General features: G+C 35.7%; 2 protein-coding genes across 3 annotated transcripts in view; one reads left to right on the forward strand and one right to left on the reverse strand.

The window, feature by feature from the left end:
• SLC35A1 (solute carrier family 35 member A1) overlaps nucleotides 1-18,877 on the forward strand; it is a 33,999-nt gene extending 15,122 nt beyond the window's left edge. Inside the window, exons 2-8 of one of the 2 annotated variants that reach the window (XM_086707395.1) lie at nucleotides 4,944-5,135; nucleotides 8,757-8,916; nucleotides 9,105-9,257; nucleotides 12,976-13,042; nucleotides 14,899-15,075; nucleotides 15,519-15,653; nucleotides 17,959-18,877. In XM_086707395.1, coding sequence (XP_086563521.1) covers nucleotides 5,065-5,135; nucleotides 8,757-8,916; nucleotides 9,105-9,257; nucleotides 12,976-13,042; nucleotides 14,899-15,075; nucleotides 15,519-15,653; nucleotides 17,959-18,086 — 891 coding nt within the window. In that variant the 5' untranslated portion in view covers nucleotides 4,944-5,064 and the 3' untranslated portion in view covers nucleotides 18,087-18,877. The remainder of the gene's footprint in view (nucleotides 1-4,943; nucleotides 5,136-8,756; nucleotides 8,917-9,104; nucleotides 9,258-12,975; nucleotides 13,043-14,898; nucleotides 15,076-15,518; nucleotides 15,654-17,958) is intronic. The other variant, XM_025925499.2, reaches the window with a different exon arrangement.
• Nucleotides 6,201-20,123, reverse strand: part of RARS2 (arginyl-tRNA synthetase 2, mitochondrial) — an 82,690-nt gene continuing 68,767 nt past the window's right edge. Inside the window, exon 21 of the mRNA XM_086707394.1 lies at nucleotides 6,201-7,564. Within this exon, the coding sequence (XP_086563520.1) occupies nucleotides 7,499-7,564 (66 nt within the window). The 3' untranslated portion in view covers nucleotides 6,201-7,498. The remainder of the gene's footprint in view (nucleotides 7,565-20,123) is intronic.

A 20,123-nucleotide genomic window follows, 5' to 3' on the forward strand; every position in this document is an offset into this window, starting at 1 on the left:
TGAGGTGGTAGGGAGTTTCTCTACCTAGGGAATTCTCTTTGGATAGAATTCATGTTGGCAATCCAGGTCAAATGGCGGAGACTCCATTCTCTTTGGATCTTTCTCTTCCTTTTTCCCTTCCTTGGTGTAGAAGTAGTGGGATTGCATCCCCTGAAACATGGGTATTATTAGTATGGAAAAAAAAACCTTTGTAGGCTGGCTGGCTTGCTGAAACATTGGAAGACAATAGCTTAATTTTAATCTCAAATCTTTTCTTTGTCGTGTGTGTGTGTGTGTATACGTGTATATATACACACATGTACACATGTACACGTGTATATATGCTTACACACATGTACACATATGTGTACGCACATATACATATGTGTACATTACCTACACATATATACACATATGCTAATATATGTGTATGTGTATACACATACATGTACACACGTGTATACGTGTACACATGTGTGCACACACATGTATATGTGTACACATGTGTGCACACGTATGTACATATGTATATATGTACACATATACATATACACACACACACATATATATGCACAAATTCTAAATGAAATTCACTTGAAATTTTTATCTCTGATGTATTTAGGATATTTAACTTTTTCAAGGAAACATAGACTTGCTTTAGTGAGGAGTGTGATACATATTGGGGGCAACAAAAACCATGGGTTTCATTTACATCTCTTCAGAAAAAAAGTAAACACACATCTTTCAGGTTGTGGTAAGAGAACAGAAGGCAGAGAAATGCATACTTTGGTATGGTCTCCAAGAAAACTGAGCATTAAATGAGGAAAATACTGCTATAATATATAATGTTGTAAGTTAAAACTGCCTTAGAAAAACGAAAGAATGATGTTTCTTTTTGTCACCATTGTCAAAAATGAATTTTGAAAACCTAATGAGCAGGCATCTAACTTCTTTCCTTTAGAAAGCAACTAACTACACTCTGGAATACAATCTGTTAATCACTGTCAAAATGTGTTATGTGAAGTGCCAAACACCTTACAAGATTGCAGCAACTAAATTTGCTGCAGACATTCAGGATTGATGGTATTTAGAGTGGCAGGCTGCCAGAGTGATTGTGTTAAGGAAACATTCTTTTCTGTCTCCCCTCAAACAGTGAGGGAAACATACAGGTACATACAGCTAATTTTCATTTCATTTGTGTACCTTTATTTTAGTTGTAGCTATTATTTCATCTTCTATTATGAGAAATCTTAGGCTAAGGGAAGATTTATTTGCCAAAGATACGTAGAAAGTGATTTGCAGTGATAGGATTAGAAGACATGTTCCCTGATCTTTAATTTTCAAATTATGAGTCTTTTAGAATAGTGAAATAATTGAGCAGTTTTTGATTAGCAAGGACAAAGATAAGAATGTAGTAGCATTGTTAGACATTTCAGTAGTCTTCAATTTTGTTTTTTGTTTTTCTCATTTTTTATTTCTAAATCTAACGTTTTACCAAGTATGCTTTTTTTTAAAAAAAGTTTACATATTTATTTTTGAGAGAGAGCGAGAGAGAGAGAGCGAGCGAGAGCACACAAGTGAGAGTGGGGTGGAAAGAGAGAATCCCAAGCAGGCTCCATGCTGTCAGCACAGAGCCCAACATGGGGCTCAATCTCAAGAACTATGAGATCATGACCTGAGCCAAAATCAAGGGTCTGACACTTGACCGACTGAGCCACTGAAGTGCCCCTACCATGTATACTTTATAGTCTTTCTCTGTATGTGTTTGTGCGTTTTTTTTCTGAATTATGTGAGAGGAAGTTTTATACAAGGTGTCCCTTTGTTACCTAGATTCTTTAGTGCATATTGCTTGAAACAATGACATTCTGTTACCTAATCATAAAATATCAAAGTTGAGACATCAGTATTGACACAGTACTGTTATTTGACAAACCTTAGATAATTTTGCCACTTGCCCACTAACGTCCTTTTTTAAAAGTTTACTTATTTTTGAGAGAGCGCAGTGGGGTAGGGGCAGAGAGAGGGAGGGAGAGAATCCCAAGCAGGCTCTGCACTGCCAGCACAGAGCCCAATGCAGGGCTAGAACCCATGAACTGTGAGATCATGACCTGAGCTATGTCATGACTGTCTGAGCCACCTGGCGACCCTAATGACTTTAATAGTAAAATAACATTTAACTGTACTATCTCTAGCTTCCTTTAATTTGGGACAGTTCCCCCATCTTTCTTTTTTTCATATCTTTGACATAGTTAAAGAGCATAGTCCCTTTATTTAACAGAATGTCCCTCAGTTTATGTTTAGTGAAGGTGTTCATATGATTAAATTTGTTTTTTGTTTTGGCAGAAATATCACAGAAATGACGTCTTCTCAGGGCATTGTATCATGAGGCACGCAATATCTATTTGCTCCATCACTGGTAATTTAATTTTGATTGTTTAAGGTAGTTCCTGCTGGGTTTCTCCACATAGTTACCAATTTTCTCTTTGTAATATAAAGATCTTGTGGAGAGATATTTTGTGACGAAGTAAATACTGTTTCTTATAACACCTTCACTCACTAGTGTTATGGCCAAATGGTAATTTCTTAATTCCATAATTTCTTGTACATTTATTACTTAGCATTCTACTCTGAGAAGCTTTCCTTTTTTGTCTCTGTCTCTCTCACACACAACATAGATTCATGAATTCATTTTAGGGGTTAGGATCCATTAATATATATTTTGATGCTCAAATTGTCCCAGATTTGGGCAGTGGGATTTTCTTGAAGCTTCTCTGTCTCTCTCTCTCTTTCTCTCTTTCATATTTTTATCAATCTCTGAGCAACTTGTTTAGCATAGCAAGGTCCCTGTCCTAACCTTAAATCATATGTTTCTTCAAGAAAACTTGTTCCTTTTTTTTTTTTTTAATTTTTTGAGAGTGGTATTTAGAAACCATAATCTACCCCATAATCTTCTGGGGTATCATTGCTTCTAGGCCCTTTCAGCAGAGGTAGGAAATACATGTATGTGTATACATACACACCTATCTGTTTCTGTATGTGTATGTATGTCTGTGTGTATAACCATAAGTTATATAATGTTTGATACCTATAATTACCATCTAAGATCACAGTTCATTTTAACCTTCCCTTATCATATTTGTTCCCTTTTCTAATGGTGATGAGTCTGGCTTCCATTTTCTTAAGATATTTACTTATTTGCTTTAGAGTACATAAATAGATTCAGAATTTCTAACAGACAGCTGTGAAAAAACCTAACTAAAGTTAAGTATTTGTTGTTTTTTTTTTTATTTAAAAAAAATTTTTTTTTTTGAACGTTTATTTATTTTTGGGACAGAGAGAGACAGAGCATGAACGGGGGAGGGGCAGAGAGAGAGGGAGACACAGAATCGGAAACAGGCTCCAGGCTCCGAGCCATCAGCCCAGAGCCCGACGCGGGGCTCGAACTCGCGGACCGCGAGATCGTGACCTGGCTGAAGTCGGACGCTTAACCGACTGCGCCACCCAGGCGCCCCTAAAGTTAAGTATTTGTATGTAGGTGTTTTACCTTTAGTTTTAGAGCATATAGTAAAAAGACTGTGTTTTTTAGAATAGTTAGGTTAGTTCTCTTTTTCCTCTTCAGTGTAATTTTGTTATTCATTTAAAAAACTGACCCTTTTTTTTGTTTGTAATCAATTTTAAGTTTTTCATCCTTGTTGATTTTGTTTAGAATTTACAGTAATTTTTGGAATATGAAATTATACTTACTTTAATAAATTAGAACTGTAGAAAAAAAGGGAGTATCGGGAAGAAATAATAGATGGCTACTTTGATAAATGTTTAAAGTTTACATGGACTAATTGGTGAGTTTCAATTATATGTAATATGTGTGTATACATGCTATATACACTGTGTTCCACTGTACTTTTTTTTTTTTCACTTAAATGTTTTATCTTAGAGTTTGTTCCATGTCAGTACATATAAATCTGTCTCATTCGTTTTAAGAGCTGAGTTGTGTTCCATTATATGGATATACTATATATTCTATTCTCTATGGATGGGCATTTGGTTTGTTTGCAGTCTAAACAAAGGTATAGTTAACTGTTTTCTTACTACACTGCTGTGCACATGTATGATTACAGTCAGATCACTTTTAAATCGAAAAGGAAATTACTAAATCCTATTTTTGGGGGAGGGGACAGGTGAGCAGTTTGATGTTGCAAAAGCTCTATAAGTGATTAAGTTGGTTTTTAAGAATCTTTGAGTTATAAATTACCAATTTCTAAGTTACAGTCTGAAACATAAAACAGTATAGCGTTTAAAATATTTTGGTATTTCAAACTAGTTACTACTACAAGTCACAGGAAAATTACTGATTAGCTGTATTCTTTACTAAATGCTGTCACGGCTATTAAAACTGACAGTTTTGATTTAAACCTGTCATTTGTGGTATGAAGAAATGGAAGTGCAAACACTTTTGCATTGTTTTAGACCAAAGTCAACTTTGTATTGTTTGTTTTTCACCACAGTCTATAAAGACTCAATAAATCTAGCATGATGTGTAAATATACATATATTTTGGGTGTTTTTAGTAATAAATGAAATACATTATATAAGACTGGAGAAAACTGTTTTACTTAAAATTATAATTTTAATTATTTTGTAGTGTTATCTAGAATAATGTAGCTGTCAAATACTTACAGATTATATAGCCCTATTCGGTTTCTCCTGTGGGGTTTACATTTTTGACTGCCTCTTTGTACCCATGTTGTAATGGGTTTAGGGTCACAGGGAGGATGTAAAAGTCATGTACCTTATGATAGGTATTTTTGTCCTCAAGTGGCCTCATTATTGGTTTTTATATCTAGTTCTCAAAGTCTTTTATGTGAGTTAATCATATTTAACTTTGCAGATAATAAATTTATAAACAAGATTTAACTTTCTCTTAACTTTAAGCTCATAAGTAACTTGTGTTTCATTTTGCACAGTGCCTTGGTAATTAGCCAAGGATTTTATGCCTCCTAGTAGTTCTCATCAGATCAGGAACTGGAAGAATGAGGCCTACTTTTGACCAAACATAGGTCAAAAAGAATTGGTTTCAGCCGGTTGATGGGAAATTTTAGGGGGGGAGGCAGCAGTGGAATCTCTGCAATCAATGTGGAGCTTCAGAAATTTTTCAGGTAACAAAAGGTTGCACACAGATTCTATTCCAGTGATAAAAATCAAAAACTGTTTTAAATAAGAAATTTAATGGGAAAGACAATCTCTTAAAAAAAAAAATTGTATGTGTTTTATTATACATGCTTTTTTTCTTATTTAGCAATGCCATTTATAGAATGTAATACATTTGTTTTTAACAAAAGGTCCTTAATAAAGGATTTGATTTCTAAGAAAATAACAGGGCAGGAAAATGGAAGAAAAAATGGCCTTTTGTTTTTGTGTGTTCCTTTTTATACTATATTCAAGGCTGTAATATATTTAGAATTGAGTATTTTTGCTTAATAGTAAAATAATATAGGACTACTAGTGTTTTTTGGAAGATATATTGCAGTTATGTATTTTTTTTTTAACTTTAGTGAATAAAGTTAAATGCAAGCTTTAAGAGCTATACTTTTCTTTTTAAGAGCTATATTCTTAATACTGTTGTTAAATTAAACAGGACTTAATCTGATCAATATTCTTATGCCTCCTAAACCTCTTTATTCTTTCTGATATATATTTTTTTTAACATTTAAAAAAATGTTTATTTTTGAGAGTGTGTGCATGTGGGAGAGGAGCAGAGAAAAAGGGAGACAGGGTCTGAAGCGGGCTCTGTGCTGACAGTTTGATGCAGGGCTCAAACTCACGAATCGTGAGATCATGGCTGAGCCACCCAGGAACCCTTGATGTTTCTATTATTGTAGAGCTTTTGTTTTCTTTTATAAGTTCTTTTAGCATTCTCTGCTATTTTTTATAACTAACTTTAAAATATCTTATTATAATTATATAATATTGCTATAATTGTAAGGCACTACAGTGAAATTTGAAGTTTCCAGTAGTTAGCATTCTGAAATAGCTTGGTTTCTCTAATATCTGTATTAGAGAAGGAACCAGAAAAATATACTAAAGCCTTCCTGGCAGTGAATAAATAGTAGCTCCTAAGCACCCAACACAAATGAGAGAGCCAGAAGAGCCAAAGACCTGAAGTCAGTCCGGACCCAGTGTACTTTATTGGTTTGTCACAATGAAGGAGTACTCAGATTGGCTGGTGATGTCACACAGGCCCTGCTTTTTTATTTTTTGAAAGAGAGAGAGAGGGTAGGGGGAGAGGGAGACAATCTTAAACAGGTTCCTTGCTTGCTTAGTGTGGAGCCTGACGCTGGGCATGATCTCACAACCATGAGATCTTGACCTGAGCCGAAATCAAGAGTTTGACACTTAACCGACTGAACCACCCAGGTGCCTCTCATAGGTCATTCTTTTTATGTGAAAGCTGAAAGTGTGATGGACAAGGTAACAAAGGACAAAAGTGTCAGGGAGAAAAGGGACCACAGCAACTTTGATTATTGGTGCAGGCATGGTGGTTATTAGAAATAGTAATTAGATACTTATGTAGTCCATATTCCAAATAGGGCATAGAGAGCCAGTGATAAAATGGCCACCTCTTTTCTGGATAGGCAATAATTCATCTGATACCATTGAAGGCTTAGAGTATCTCTAAGGGGTGGAAGTAAAATGGCATTGCCCATAGCAAGGGATTAGGGAAAGAACTAGCCACTATACTGGAGCTTGGGGAATCCAGCGTAGATCGGTGGACATGGTGGTGGAATGTGGGAGATGGGGACAAATGGGTATTTCTCCGTGAGAACCACACTGAAGATATAGCAATATATGTCAGTATTTTGGAAGGCATTAAAAGTAAAAGTACAAAAGCAGTGTCCTGTATTTCATAGTCTGTAAGATTTATATCTTTGCTATTTTGTGCTTACTAGTGAGAAGTAGGACATTAAAGAAAATGTTATGTTTTCTAATACATCATCTTGTTAAGATGGCTCTTTGAATTGTACTCCTGTGATTCCTTTTATTTTACTGTTTCTCTTTAATTTTGTTATTCAACTCTATAATTGAGGGAAAACATTCTGTGAAAAAAATAGGGTATAAGGTATTGAGAAAGTATATAGGACATCTTAGATTTGCATTAAAAAGTAATTTAAAGAAGAATGTCACATTAAAAAAAAGGGTGGGGGGCATCTGGGTGGCTCAGTTGGTGAAGTATCCAGCTTCTGCTCAGGTCATGATCTCATGGTTCATGGGTTCAAGCCCCACATTGGGCTGTCCTGACAGTTCAGAGCCTGGATCCTGCTTTGGATTCTGTGTCTCCCTCTCTCTCAAAAATAAACATTAAAAAAAAAAAACAAAAAAAACTGTCAAATGTTTGAAGAGCCAATCTTCAGATACCTGGAGAACTCCACTATGTAGAATTTCTCAGTAGTGATCTTTTTGGTATTCTTTCTTTCTTCTGGATAGAGTTTGTAGTCTCCCATCAGGCTGTGTGCATTACTTTTCAGCAGATAGATTTACCATTGTGGTGTGGAGCATGTTGAATTTGGCAGCAGAGGAAGACCTGTAACTAAGAAGGGTGTCTTGTTTTTATGACCTAGGCCACATTTCCTGTCATACTTAAGCATTTTCTTGCATAGGCACAGGTGATCAGTTCGACACTGGACTTTTTGCCCCCCCTTCAGAACATGGGGAATTATTTTTGCAGTCTTTAAATATGAGAAAATTCAGTTACCATTGATTTTGTTGACCAAACATGTAAAAGGCTCATTGTGACTGTCATTAATTTTGAGTTAAAACAGATCTCCCTGCAGAAATATGGTCTTGCCCCCTTAGGATATTATGAATTGCAGTTAGGACCCTTTTGATAAAGCCCTTTTTTTGGTGTTGGTTCTTACTGTAAAACATTGTTTTATTTTTATTTTCAGGAAATTTTCAACAGGGGAAATATGAACCATATTAGCTAGCTCCTCCTGAGGAAAAAATAAGAATAGTTAAGAGCTTGCATATACATCAAGTAGCAAACTTATATACACTACAAATAGTTTTGTTGATATTAGTAAATTATTATTTCCTGAAAGATTATAGATATGTACTTCAGTTTTATGAGAATATGCTTAAATGTATTATCTATACTTCATAAGCACTTAACGGATTTACAGAGAATATTGACTTGAAATTGCTCAATCCCTATCCCAAGTAACTTCCATAACTACCAAAGACTCTTTGTAATTAAAAACAAAACAAAAACCTTTAAAAATAGATACACAACCTAATTAATTAAAATAATGAGGGTGAATTTGATGTAATGGCAGTTAAGGTGGGAGGGATTACATTAAAATTTTATAGGTAGTATTAGCAATTCCGTTTTCCTGTTTGTCATTATTTATAAATATACTTAAAAATTGCTGGAGCTTTGACCAGAGGTTGATGATGGTAAACCTAATTGTCTTATTTTCCCAAATAGAACTTGTAATTGTTTTTCTTTTATGCAGTTATGTTTCTTTTAATCTAAAATTAGTTGACAATTATAAAAACAAGTTTGCTAAGTTACATCAGTGTACCTAACACAATACGGCTATTCTGTGTGAAGGATTCTTATCAAAAGGATGCTCTTGGGGTGTCTGGGTGGCTCAGTTGATAGAGCATGCAACTCTTGATCTTGGGGTTGTGAGTTGGGTGTAGAGACTACTTAAAATCTTAAAAAAAAAAAGCTCTTTAATTTTCTTTCTCACCCCTTTCTCACCCTTTTGTTTTCAAAGAGAAACTGGTAGTCTGGGTAGATTCAAGGCGTCTTTACGAGAAAATGTCTTGGGGAGCCCCAAGGAACTGATGAAGTTAAGTGTGCCATCATTAGTGTATGCTGTTCAGAACAATATGGCTTTCCTAGCTCTTAGCAATCTGGATGCAGCAGTATACCAGGTAAGTGGAGGTAGATGACAATGAAAAGTGAAAAGTAAAATCTCAAGTTAAAAAACAAAAAAGTTTTTATGGTGAAAAGACTTATTAGCCCTTTATCACATTTTTTTTTCTCCATAATTCTATTAATATCAAATATTTGTGTCAGACAATAATGTTATGAGTTCATTAATTTATTGTTTTGTTTGTAGGTGACCTATCAGTTGAAGATTCCCTGCACTGCTTTATGTACTGTTTTAATGTTAAACAGGACACTCAGCAAATTACAGTGGATTTCAGTTTTTATGCTATGTGGTGGAGTCATACTTGTACAGTGGAAACCAGCTCAAGCTACAAAAGTTGTGGTAAGAAACAAAACGCTCACCAGAACTAAAAGAGAACACTTCCTTAATCTTATAACACTTTAGACCATCACATTGATGAATGTAGTACATTTCTTTGAAAATAATCTTTGCCCTACAGATAGGCTTTTTTTACTCCCTTATCATAATGTTATTATTAATAATAATATAACTTAATTGTCCCCCTTCGTCTATTTTTCTGGAGGAGAATATGCATAAAATATGTTAGACATGGAAGGTACCTTAATGTAATCAATCCCCTTCATTTTATGGATGACAAAATTGAAGTCTTTTTTTAGACAAATCCCAGAACATTAAAAAAAAAAGTTTATTCATCTATTGTGAGAGAGAGAGAGAGCTCATGTGTGCGCGAGTCGGGGAAGGGCAGAGAGAATCCCAAGCAGGCCCCACGCTCAGCGTGGAGCCCCATATGGGGCTCGATCCCATGATCACAATCTGAGCCAAAATTAAGTCAGTTGTTTAACTGACTGAGCCATTCAGACTCCACAAAATTGAAGTCTCAAGAAGTGACTTGTTTAAAGTTACAGTTAATAGCTAACCTGTTACTAAAATTGTGCCAATTTCATACAGTTTGTATGTTCAGAACTTACAGGCCTCTTTTAGGCATTTTTCTCAAGAACACCAACACCAAGGGAAGTTTTCTTCATCTAATTTTCATCCTTTCTCTGAACTCAGAAAGTTTTTCTTGTAATCTTTTTGCACACATTCCCACTGTCAGTGATAGGGATTACAGGGGGAGTAGTGTTTTTACTGATATAACTAAAACAGGGCCAAAAGTGCCTTTCTAATGTTCAATTCAAGACTTAAATGGTACCTACCTGATTTTCAAAAATATGTTGTATACTTTATAGGTTATTTTCCCAAAGAGAATTAGGAAGTGGGACTCTAGTGAATGACCTTCAGGAGGTTTCCTTTACAATTGAATACTTTCTTCACCTTTTAGCAAATAAAAGACTATGGTTCTCCTAGAGGTATGAGGCAGCTGGAGATGTATAGAGGGCGTGTGCAAGTAGGAAGTCAGTTATTTTTTACGTAGTTTCTAGCCTAAAACTACATGGAGGATCCCCCCCCACCCCTGGAAAATGAGGTTACAATGAATGTTTATGGTTTTACATGATATTTAAACATGCTTATATTCTGGTGGCATTTCAAAACACTGATCAAATATACACTGCACATTTAATTTAGTTGTAGAACTTGCAGAGAAAGAAATTTATTGGGAAATAAGGCAAACAAAAGTTAAATATGAACTTTAACACTTCACACCATTAGGAAAGATGTTAGGTCCACCGCACATAGGTAATGTATGTGAAAAGCTTAGTAAGCTAAAGCAGATTATTGGGCAGTTTTCCTACTTTTGGACCACTACAAAAAGTTCTTTCATATTTTAAGCAAAGTGCAGCTTCTTGTAACTGCCTCTGTTTTTTGTTCTTGTCAGAATAACTCAGTTCCCTACCAACTCTATAGGATAATCCTTTGGATATTTGAGGAGTGTCACATCACCACCCTCCAGGTCTTTTTTTTCCTCCCCATTGAGACAACCTTGTTGTTTCTTTCTGTATTTTCTAGAGATTTCTTGATTCCCTTCCTCTTGCCCCAATACTTCCTTGTATTTCTCTTCTAGATGCATTCATTATTCCTCAGTAGTCTTAAAACTTCACACTGTCTCTAGCCTTTGACTGAGCAGATGAAGTGTAACTTGTGAATTACCTCTTTTGTTCTGAATACTAGAGATTTGTTAAATTAGCCTAGAAGTTTCTGGGGGGAGGTGGAGGGAAGATAGCCATTCAATAACTGATTATACACAGAGTTTCACACAACATAGTTTATTTCAAATGTGTCATGTGCAGTGGGCTGCTGCTTCTAACCAAAATGCAGGATGTATTTATTTTAGTATCTTGTTAGCTTTGGTTCATCATTCAGGCATTTGAGGTCCTTCCAGATCTTATTATCCATTATTAGGTTTTTGAGTGTTAGTGTTCTACAGATTCGACAAATATGTCTTTGGGTCTTCCCTGAAAATTTAGACAGGAGAGGACCAGAGTTCTGTGGCTGTGCTTTTAGATCTCTCTTTAGCTGTACTTTTCCCCCTTTTGCTCAATAATCCTTCTCTTCTCTCATAGTTTTTATAGGTCTGCCAGGAATTTGAGAGTGCCTTAGCTAGGTAGTTCTGGCTTGAGGTCTCTTGAAAGTTGCAATCAAGATACTGGCTATGGCAGCAGTCAACTGAAGGCCTGACTGGGCCTAGGGGATGTTTCTAAAGTGGCTCATTCATATGCCTAGCAAACTGGTATTGGTTGTTGGTGTAGCTTGATTTTATTCCATTAGCACTTTGCTGTATGAGAATTCACTCAGCTATGGATAGAATTGTACTACTATTCTCAATACATTTCTGTCTTGTTCACAAAAATATTATGTAGATTTGTCTTTTTTTTTTTTTTTTTCAAAATATACTGTCTCTATAGAATTCTCCTCATCATACTAACTAGGAATCCCTTCATAAGGAAATTTGGTATGTCTCATTCTTAGGGAAGCCATATTATTTTCTAGTGATGACCATTAAACTTTTTATGTCATCTGTTCACGCGTTTTGCTAGTAAGTCATTAATAACAATAACAGTTGCAATCACTTAGACCAAGCTTTCTCTCTCAGACATTTAACATAAAGCAATACTCACCTATATCAGGCTGTTTATTTTGAATAAGGTATGTGCTTGTCATAGTATAGTCATGTGTCTCTACTCTTTAGTTTCAGTGTTACTACTGAGATAGTATTTATCTCTGAGGAAAGGCTGATGAAAGTTCCTTAAGGGTTAGTTTAGGGAAGAAAGAGAAAATAAAGTTGGAATAGGTTAGGGCACATATACATGCATCTTTTAGCACAGAATTATTATATACATCTGTCAATCTCTCTCATCCATGAACTGTTTAAGAACCACAGCTGTGTATCATCTTTTATTTTTATTCATTTAGTACATAAGACAATATATCTGGTACATAGAAGGATACTATTAATATTTGATAGAAATTTAGTAAAGTAGGAAATCTTAAAGTCGTTACTTCATTTTGCAGGTGATAGGAAATACAAGAGTTAAACTGTTACCATTTCTGTGATTGAGGCTATTAGGGCTTGAGTTAAGGTGGTGGCAGAAGTTAAAATTAAGAGGCAGGTTGGGGCGCCTGGGTGGCGCAGTCGGTTAAGCGTCCGACTTCAGCCAGGTCACGATCTCGCGGTCCGCGAGTTCGAGCCCCGCGTCGGGCTCTGGGCTGATGGCTCAGAGCCTGGAGCCTGTTTCCGATTCTGTGTCTCCCTCTCTCTCTGCCCCTCCCCCGTTCATGCTCTGTCTCTCTCTGTCCCAAAAATAAATAAACGTTGAAAAAAAAAAAATTAAAAAAAAATAAAATTAAGAGGCAGGCTGACAGTGCAAAATTCTGTGCTAGGATGACTGCCTGCCTGTTATTAGGAATAGGCACACATGTTCGGTAAGCATGGCTGCAATTTGAGGGACAGCTTTTTAATTTAAGTGCTTTGGTTAATCTCTGGGATGGCCTTTTGTTTGTTTCTATCTTAGTCTGTAGACTAGCTGTGTCTGATGTGGCACATACTTTCAATAGAACCATAACAAATTTTTGTAGTCATTTGATCTCTTGGATGAATTCTATTTATGAGTCACTAATAACTTTTGAAACATTATTGCAGGTGGAACAGAACCCATTGTTAGGGTTTGGCGCTATAGCTATTGCTGTATTGTGCTCAGGATTTGCAGGTAAATCATAAATGCATTGCTTTATTCTGTTAAATTTTCTAAAAAAACATTAATAGGGATCTAGTTTATATTATTTTATTGTAACCATTTTATTCCCAATAAGGCTTATCTTCCTACTGATAGTTTTGTGTCAGCTGTTTTTTCAGCAAATGTGTGGTAGTGTTTAATTCGGTTCAGACCTAAGACATTACTCATACTTGCAGTAATCTAAGAACATATTTAGGTCATGTTGACCATCTTCAGTCCAGATAAGAACCCAAAAGTGAACAAAGACTTCTAACAATGGACAAGTTAGCAGTTAGAAAGCTCCTGTACCTCTTTCCATTTCCTGGAAGTGGCACTATCTTCAGGCAATATCCTCTTGCTGTGGGATATGAAGTTGCCAGCTCAGTATCTGTTTTTTCCTGTTACCCTCAAGTTCTTCCTCTAATAGATTAGGAATTATGGAGTAGGGAGAAAAGGGGGTGGGGTGGAGAGTACCTCACCGAAAAGTTAATACATAAAAGTAACAGCCAAAAAGGGAGGGATGAGAACCGAAATCATTAACATAAAATAAGCATGGAAGTCTAGAGTCATATGTGTAGGAACAATCCTCCACTTAAGAAGAGACAAGGTGTGAATGTTAAGTGCAACATATGTTTTAGAAATAGTTCCAATAGAGAAGAACCTGAATTTTTTTTTAGTAAAGAGTATATTAGTCATAGCTATGTTTTTATTATTTATCTTTATTTGTGCTATTTCAAGAGTTAGGATTCTTTTTATTTTTGACTAGGAAAGTAGGCTGGATATGGAAGTGAAATATTGCTTGTGAAAAAGATCTTTGATAAAAGGGGAAGATCTAAATTGAGACATATATTTAATGATAGCATCATGCTAAATTTTTATCCTTAGGAACTAGCAAATTAGAAATAAAAATTGAGTTACCCAAGAAATATGCTATTAGACTTTTAAAAATTGGAATAGGAATAACCATTACATGTTTCTCTCCGTTCTCTGGCTCTAGCACACATTCACCAAAAACAGCCTTTTTTTCCATTATAATTTTTAGTTGATTAGTATTTGAGTGGCAGTTTCTAAGTCTGTAATTGTTTATAATGAAAATCTTTAATATCCTTGAATGTCTCCATGTGTTCACTTTAAGTATAAAACTTAGTGGTATGTGATTTTGCATGTGTATGATGAGGAGTCATTTGCTTTTCTGGAGTATCTGGAAAAACTATGGACCCTCAACCCCAAGAAAATGCACATACATACAAAATGTATTATCTAGTGAGTGAGTTCATGGTTTTTCTGACATTGTTTAAGAACTTGGTTTGTGGAACCCTGCTTTAAAGGAATATGGCTTCACTCAGCAATTTCTATTTAAATTTTATTTTGGTTGTGTTACTCTGAAAAAAATCCCAAGCGGTTATTATATAGGTTATTTTGTAAAGCTGGGAGTTTTCATTACTAGGCAGATATTAGAGGGATAGGATTAAGATAATTGACTCTAGTAGTATAGTTTTCCTGCTGACCAAAAGAAGTCTATTATTGGCATTAACAGAAAGCTTCTGTGATCTTACTGCTACAGTAATGGGAGAAACTGTTCTTAATAATTTATGAGTTTCCTGTTGTATGTGGGTTAGAAAATTCCCTCTTAGTTACTAATTTTATATGCTCTATAAAAATACATGTTGCTAATGTCAAAATGCCATGTGTCACAACCAGCATAATAAATGTGCACTTGATGTAAAATGTGTTTGTTCCCTGAATCATATACTTTTACATTGTCATAGGTCTAGGTTATTGTCTAAATGAAGGGAATTTTAAATTAATTTTTAATATCTTTCATATTTGCATATCTAATTTTTTTCCAGGAGTGTACTTTGAAAAAGTTTTAAAGAGTTCAGACACTTCCCTCTGGGTGAGAAACATTCAAATGTATCTATCAGGGATTGTTGTGACATTAGTTGGCGTCTACTTGTCAGATGGAGCTGAAATTAAAGAAAAAGGATTTTTCTATGGTTACACATATTATGTCTGGTTTGTCATCTGTAAGTATCCAGGAATTAACAAGTTCTGGGTAGATCCTTTAAAAAAAAAAAAAAAAGTCTGTTTTAAGCCTTTGATAACATTTTGAAATTGTTCCTCTGCTACTGTGAACACGTTTGAAAATGTAATTTTGGTTTTATTGACTTTGTGGTGTAACTCTCCCAAAGCAATTTTGCCTTCACGATCAGTAGTATCTAATGTGTTAGCAATAAATGTGTACAATTTAGTAGTAGAGCACATAGCCCTCTGGGCATGTGAAAAACAATGTTGTTTTATAGGAACTATTACTTGATTTTAGTACAAACTCTCTCAGATGGCTGCTTCTAAGGAAAATCGTATTTTCCTAGGTAAATTAGTATGGCATCTCTGGGGGTGAAAACTGCTTCACCATCATAGAATGTTTCATTTTTTGAGTGTTAAGATTTTCTTTCTTTCTGTATACAAGTTCTTGCAAGTGTTGGAGGCCTCTACACTTCTGTTGTGGTCAAGTACACAGACAACATCATGAAGGGCTTTTCTGCAGCAGCAGCCATTGTCCTTTCTACCATTGCTTCAGTGATGCTATTTGGGTTGCAGATAAGTATGTCTTAGTTTGTATTTTTAAGTTTTTAAAAGAGCTTCTCACTTCCTTGACTCATTAAATATGGCAGTTGGTCATAAATTCCTTGTTTTGTTACTAGTTTATTCTACAAATGCAGAAGTTCATTATCTTATGGGATGTGGGTCAGCAGTACTGAGGTTGTTTCCATGGTCCTAGAGCTTAGCTGAGGGGTATTGGTTCTACTGAAAGTGACAGGGCTACTGAGTTACTACAAAGAGCCTTTCTGTAGTCAGGACCTCCCTGTTTCCCAGGTTTTAGATACCAGGTTCAAGACAACCTGAATACTTCTTGGTGAATATAGTATGATTAGGTTTGCAAGGAAATACAAGGGCTTTAGGGAATGATTATTTTCAGCAGTGCAGTTACAGTAAACAAGGCTTTTTATGAGGGGGAAAGAACAGAAAATTCTTTCATGTCCCCCTTAGTTTGTACCTTCCTAACTTTTGGACGTAGGTATAAAGGTATTTTTGTTTCTTATAATATGTAATTAGTACAAAATTCATTATGATAGCTGGCATTCTGGCACCATCACTGTACTAGTCCTTCTAATATAGACTTCCCTAGCCTACACCCAGCATTAAGTTGGATCCTGACTTATTTAACATTTCAGGGTGCTGTAATAATCATTTTCCTTACTGATCAATTATACCACAATCTGTGAAATATCGGCAATAAGTAAAAGAAACAGACTTGGCCTGTATTTATGTTTGATTTTAAAATTGACTGTTATAAATGCAAATAGAGGAACATCAAGCTTGTAGAAATCTTTAAAAAAAATTTATTAGTTGTGCAACTTTGGGGAAGTTACTTAACCTGTGTCTCAGTTTCTTCATCTGTAAAGTGGGACGGATAGTCTCCTAGGGTTGTTTTAGGTAAAGTGATTAGAATAGTGCCTGGCACCCAGTAAGTATTCTGTAGAAGGCCAACCACTTACCATTTCAGTATCACTACTTATAGGCCCTCCTTTAGATACATTTCTTACCTGATTTTGGTGAACTTTTAATTGTACTTCTGATCCTTATGCTCAACAAATCCTTATGCCTTTTCTCCTAAGGAATACTTGGGGGCAGTAAAAAAAAAAAAAAAAAATGCTTTTCAATTAGAACATCTTACCAATCTTCCAGTTTTCTATTTAGATTTAACTTACCTCCCCTTTTTTTTTTTGACGGGAAAGCTAGTCTTCTCTTGTTAGGAGTGAACTAATAAAATCATAGCTTGATGTCATTTCTCTGCAAGCCATTTTTAAAACTAATAAGATTGTGCTGTTGTACTCCATACAGAATTTGGTTCAGTTTGGAACAATATACAGTTTTGACATAGATTTTGACATAAACATTTATGTATGAAATGCTTACTTGTCAAGTTTGGGCAAGTTGTAATTTATGTCCTGATTTTCGGGATTAAGACCAAAACAAAGAAAAAAGACAAGGCTAGCAGAAAATGAAATTGTACTATCATCATTTCATCTCCTTTTCAGAAATCTTCAATCATTTTGAGTCATTGGTTACTTGAAATTTTGTGCTCAACTACCTTTTACTCTAAATTTTTACAGGTTTCTAGTACCATGGAAAAGCCACATTCCACTGCTCTTTTTTAAATTACAGCATATGGTGCGGGGTGGTGGTGCCTGGGTGGCTCAGTTGGTTGAGTGTCGAGTCTTGATTTGGACTCCGGTCATGATCCCAGGGTTATGGGATTGAGCCCCATGTTGGGCTCAGCATGGAACCTCCTTAAGCTTCTCTTAAAAAAAAAATAATAATAATCCTTTAAAAATTTAGCATATAGGGAAGTTAGTATGTTCTTTGTCAGTGGTCTGGGACAGGCATACTCGTATTCTCACAAAGCATACAGTCTCTTTGTACCTTTTTTGGGGGTGGAGAGCCAGAATTGATTCTCTCTGTAAACCTTACCATCTATAAAAATAGAACACTGATAGATGTATTTTCCATATGATCTAATGGTATAAACCTGTAATTGAAAGATTTCAAAATTTAAAATGGGGGCGCCTGGGTGGCGCAGTCGGTTAAGCGTCCGACTTCAGCCAGGTCACGATCTCGCGGTCCGTGAGTTCGAGCCCCGCGTCGGGCTCTGGGCTGATGGCTCGGAGCCTGTTTCCGATTCTGTGTCTCCCTCTCTCTCTGCCCCTCCCCCGTTCATGCTCTGTCTCTGTCTGTCCCATAAATAAATAAAAACGTTGAAAAAAAATTAAAAAAAAAAAAATTTAAAATGGATTGTTATATAGTTTTAAGGACACAGATACAGATTAATTTTTTTTTCTTTTCAGCACCCACCTTTGCTCTGGGTACTCTTCTTGTATGTGTTTCTATATATCTCTATGGATTACCCAGACAAGACACTACATCCATCCAACAGGGAGAAACAACTTCAAAAGAGAGAGTTAGTGGTGTGTGATTTCAGCCTCAAAAGACTCTTACCAAGACAAAAACTGTTTGCATTAAACTAGAGCCTTAAGTCAATCCGAGAAGGTAGCTTAAACAAAAACATGTTAACTGTGTCATAAGAATTAAGAAGAAAGCTATCTGAATGAACTGCTACAAAGATTTAATGTGACCTGTTTTGGGTCAACCTGTTTTGTTTCAGAATGAAAGACTTTTATTGTATATATAATGTATATAAAAAAGTATGGAGAGGGTATGATATTACAAAAAAATCATGTGAGGATACAATATTCAAGTAACAAGGTTTGGAACAAGGTTAAGGGTTAAAGTGCCAAAGCCATTTCTGTACGAACTGTTTTCTTGTTCAGGAACCAGGGGAGAAGGATGACCCCTCCTTGTTCTCCAATTCATGTACAGTATTTCATCCCAGCAGCAGTAAGACCCAGCTAGCTCTTTTCTTACAAAAGAGAGGCATAAGCAAGCCAGGCTAGTTCAGAAACAAACTGTTTAACTTCTCAAACTGAATCTATTTCATAATGCAGGCAATGACTTCTGGGTGGTGACAGAGTACTCCTGTTAAGTGCTGTATTTGTGCCATTCATTGTCTGGATTCGTATTTCTTTGCTGTTAGATGATCTACTTTTCTTCAAAAAATATTTCTAATGTCACTTTTGTACTTTTTTTTATAAAGTATGTTTAAAACTATTGGGCTGTCAATAATTTGTGAAATTTTAGTGTTTTTAAAAATTTTTCTATAATGTTAATGGGGAAATTCAGCAATAAACTTAATTTATTTATATGCAATCTGTGATCACTTTTTGTATCATGATTATGACTATTAAAATAATGCAAAATGTAAAAAAAAAACACCAAAAACATTAAATTTTTCATTTTTTCTATGTTGGAACTGTATCAGGGTTCTCTGATGACATATAAACCAACTCTTGGCAAACCTGAAGCTATACTTTATAAGAAAGACTACAATCAGAACTAGGGCTCTAAGCTATAGGAGATCATAAACAACAGTCTTCAGGGAGCTGCTTTTGGAAAGACTGGCCTCTAACCATCACTGTCCCTGTGTCATTTCACTCAAAGTTCAAATACTGAGGTGGCTACCACAGATCTGGGAAGGGGGAACGTTTCTCCAAACAAGTGGAGAAGGACATAGGACATGAAAAACATGTTCCAGTTACACATTTTTATTCCATGGCTAGTTTGTGCTAAGGAAATATTAATGATTAAGTAAAAATTAGTAATTGGGGGACCTGGGTGGCTCAGTCAGTTGAGCATCTGACTTCGGCTCAGGTTATGATCTCATTGTTCATGACTTTGAACCCCACATCAGGCTCACTGCTGTTAGCCTGTCAGCGCAGAGCCCACTTCAGATCCTCTGCCCCCCTCTTTCTGCCCCTCCCCCACTTGTGCTTTCTCAAAAATACAGGTTAAAAAAAATAGTAATGTGAAAGCTACCTTTATTTAAAATTGAGACTGCATGGATAAGTCTTTTCTAGGACTAAGAAAGTGTACCATACTTGCCAATATAAAACTGTGTTCATTCAATTAGAGAAGTTTTGGTTCATGCTAAATTGCTTCTCTATTGTAAAAGTAGATGATTGTCATTCGCATTCAGGAGATTTTTAGTAGCAACATTTAGGATAAATTATAGTAGACCTGAATGGAAATACTGGCAGATGAGGATAGCTGTACTAATCAAACAGAGCACATCCCACGTTACCTAAACAAATCATGCAAAATATCCTTGGTTGATATGCAGGTACATGAAAGAAATGGTGTAAGAAACTCCATTTCAGGGGCACTTGGGTGGCTCAGTCGGTTAATTAAGCATCCGACTTCAGCTCAGGTCATGATCTCACGGTCCGTGGGTTTGAGCCCCAGGTCTGGCTCTGTGCTGGCAGTTCAGAACCTGGAGCCTGCTTAGGATTCTGTCTCCCTCTCTCTCTGCCCCTCTCCCACTCACACTTCGTCTCTCTCTCTCTCTCAAAAATAAACATTAAAAAAAAAAAGTTGAAGAAACTCCATTTCAAATTAT

Source organism: Puma concolor, chromosome B2 (genome assembly GCF_028749965.1).
Source record: "Puma concolor isolate L17-30 chromosome B2, mPumCon1.1.hap2, whole genome shotgun sequence".
NCBI lineage: Eukaryota > Metazoa > Chordata > Mammalia > Carnivora > Felidae > Puma > Puma concolor.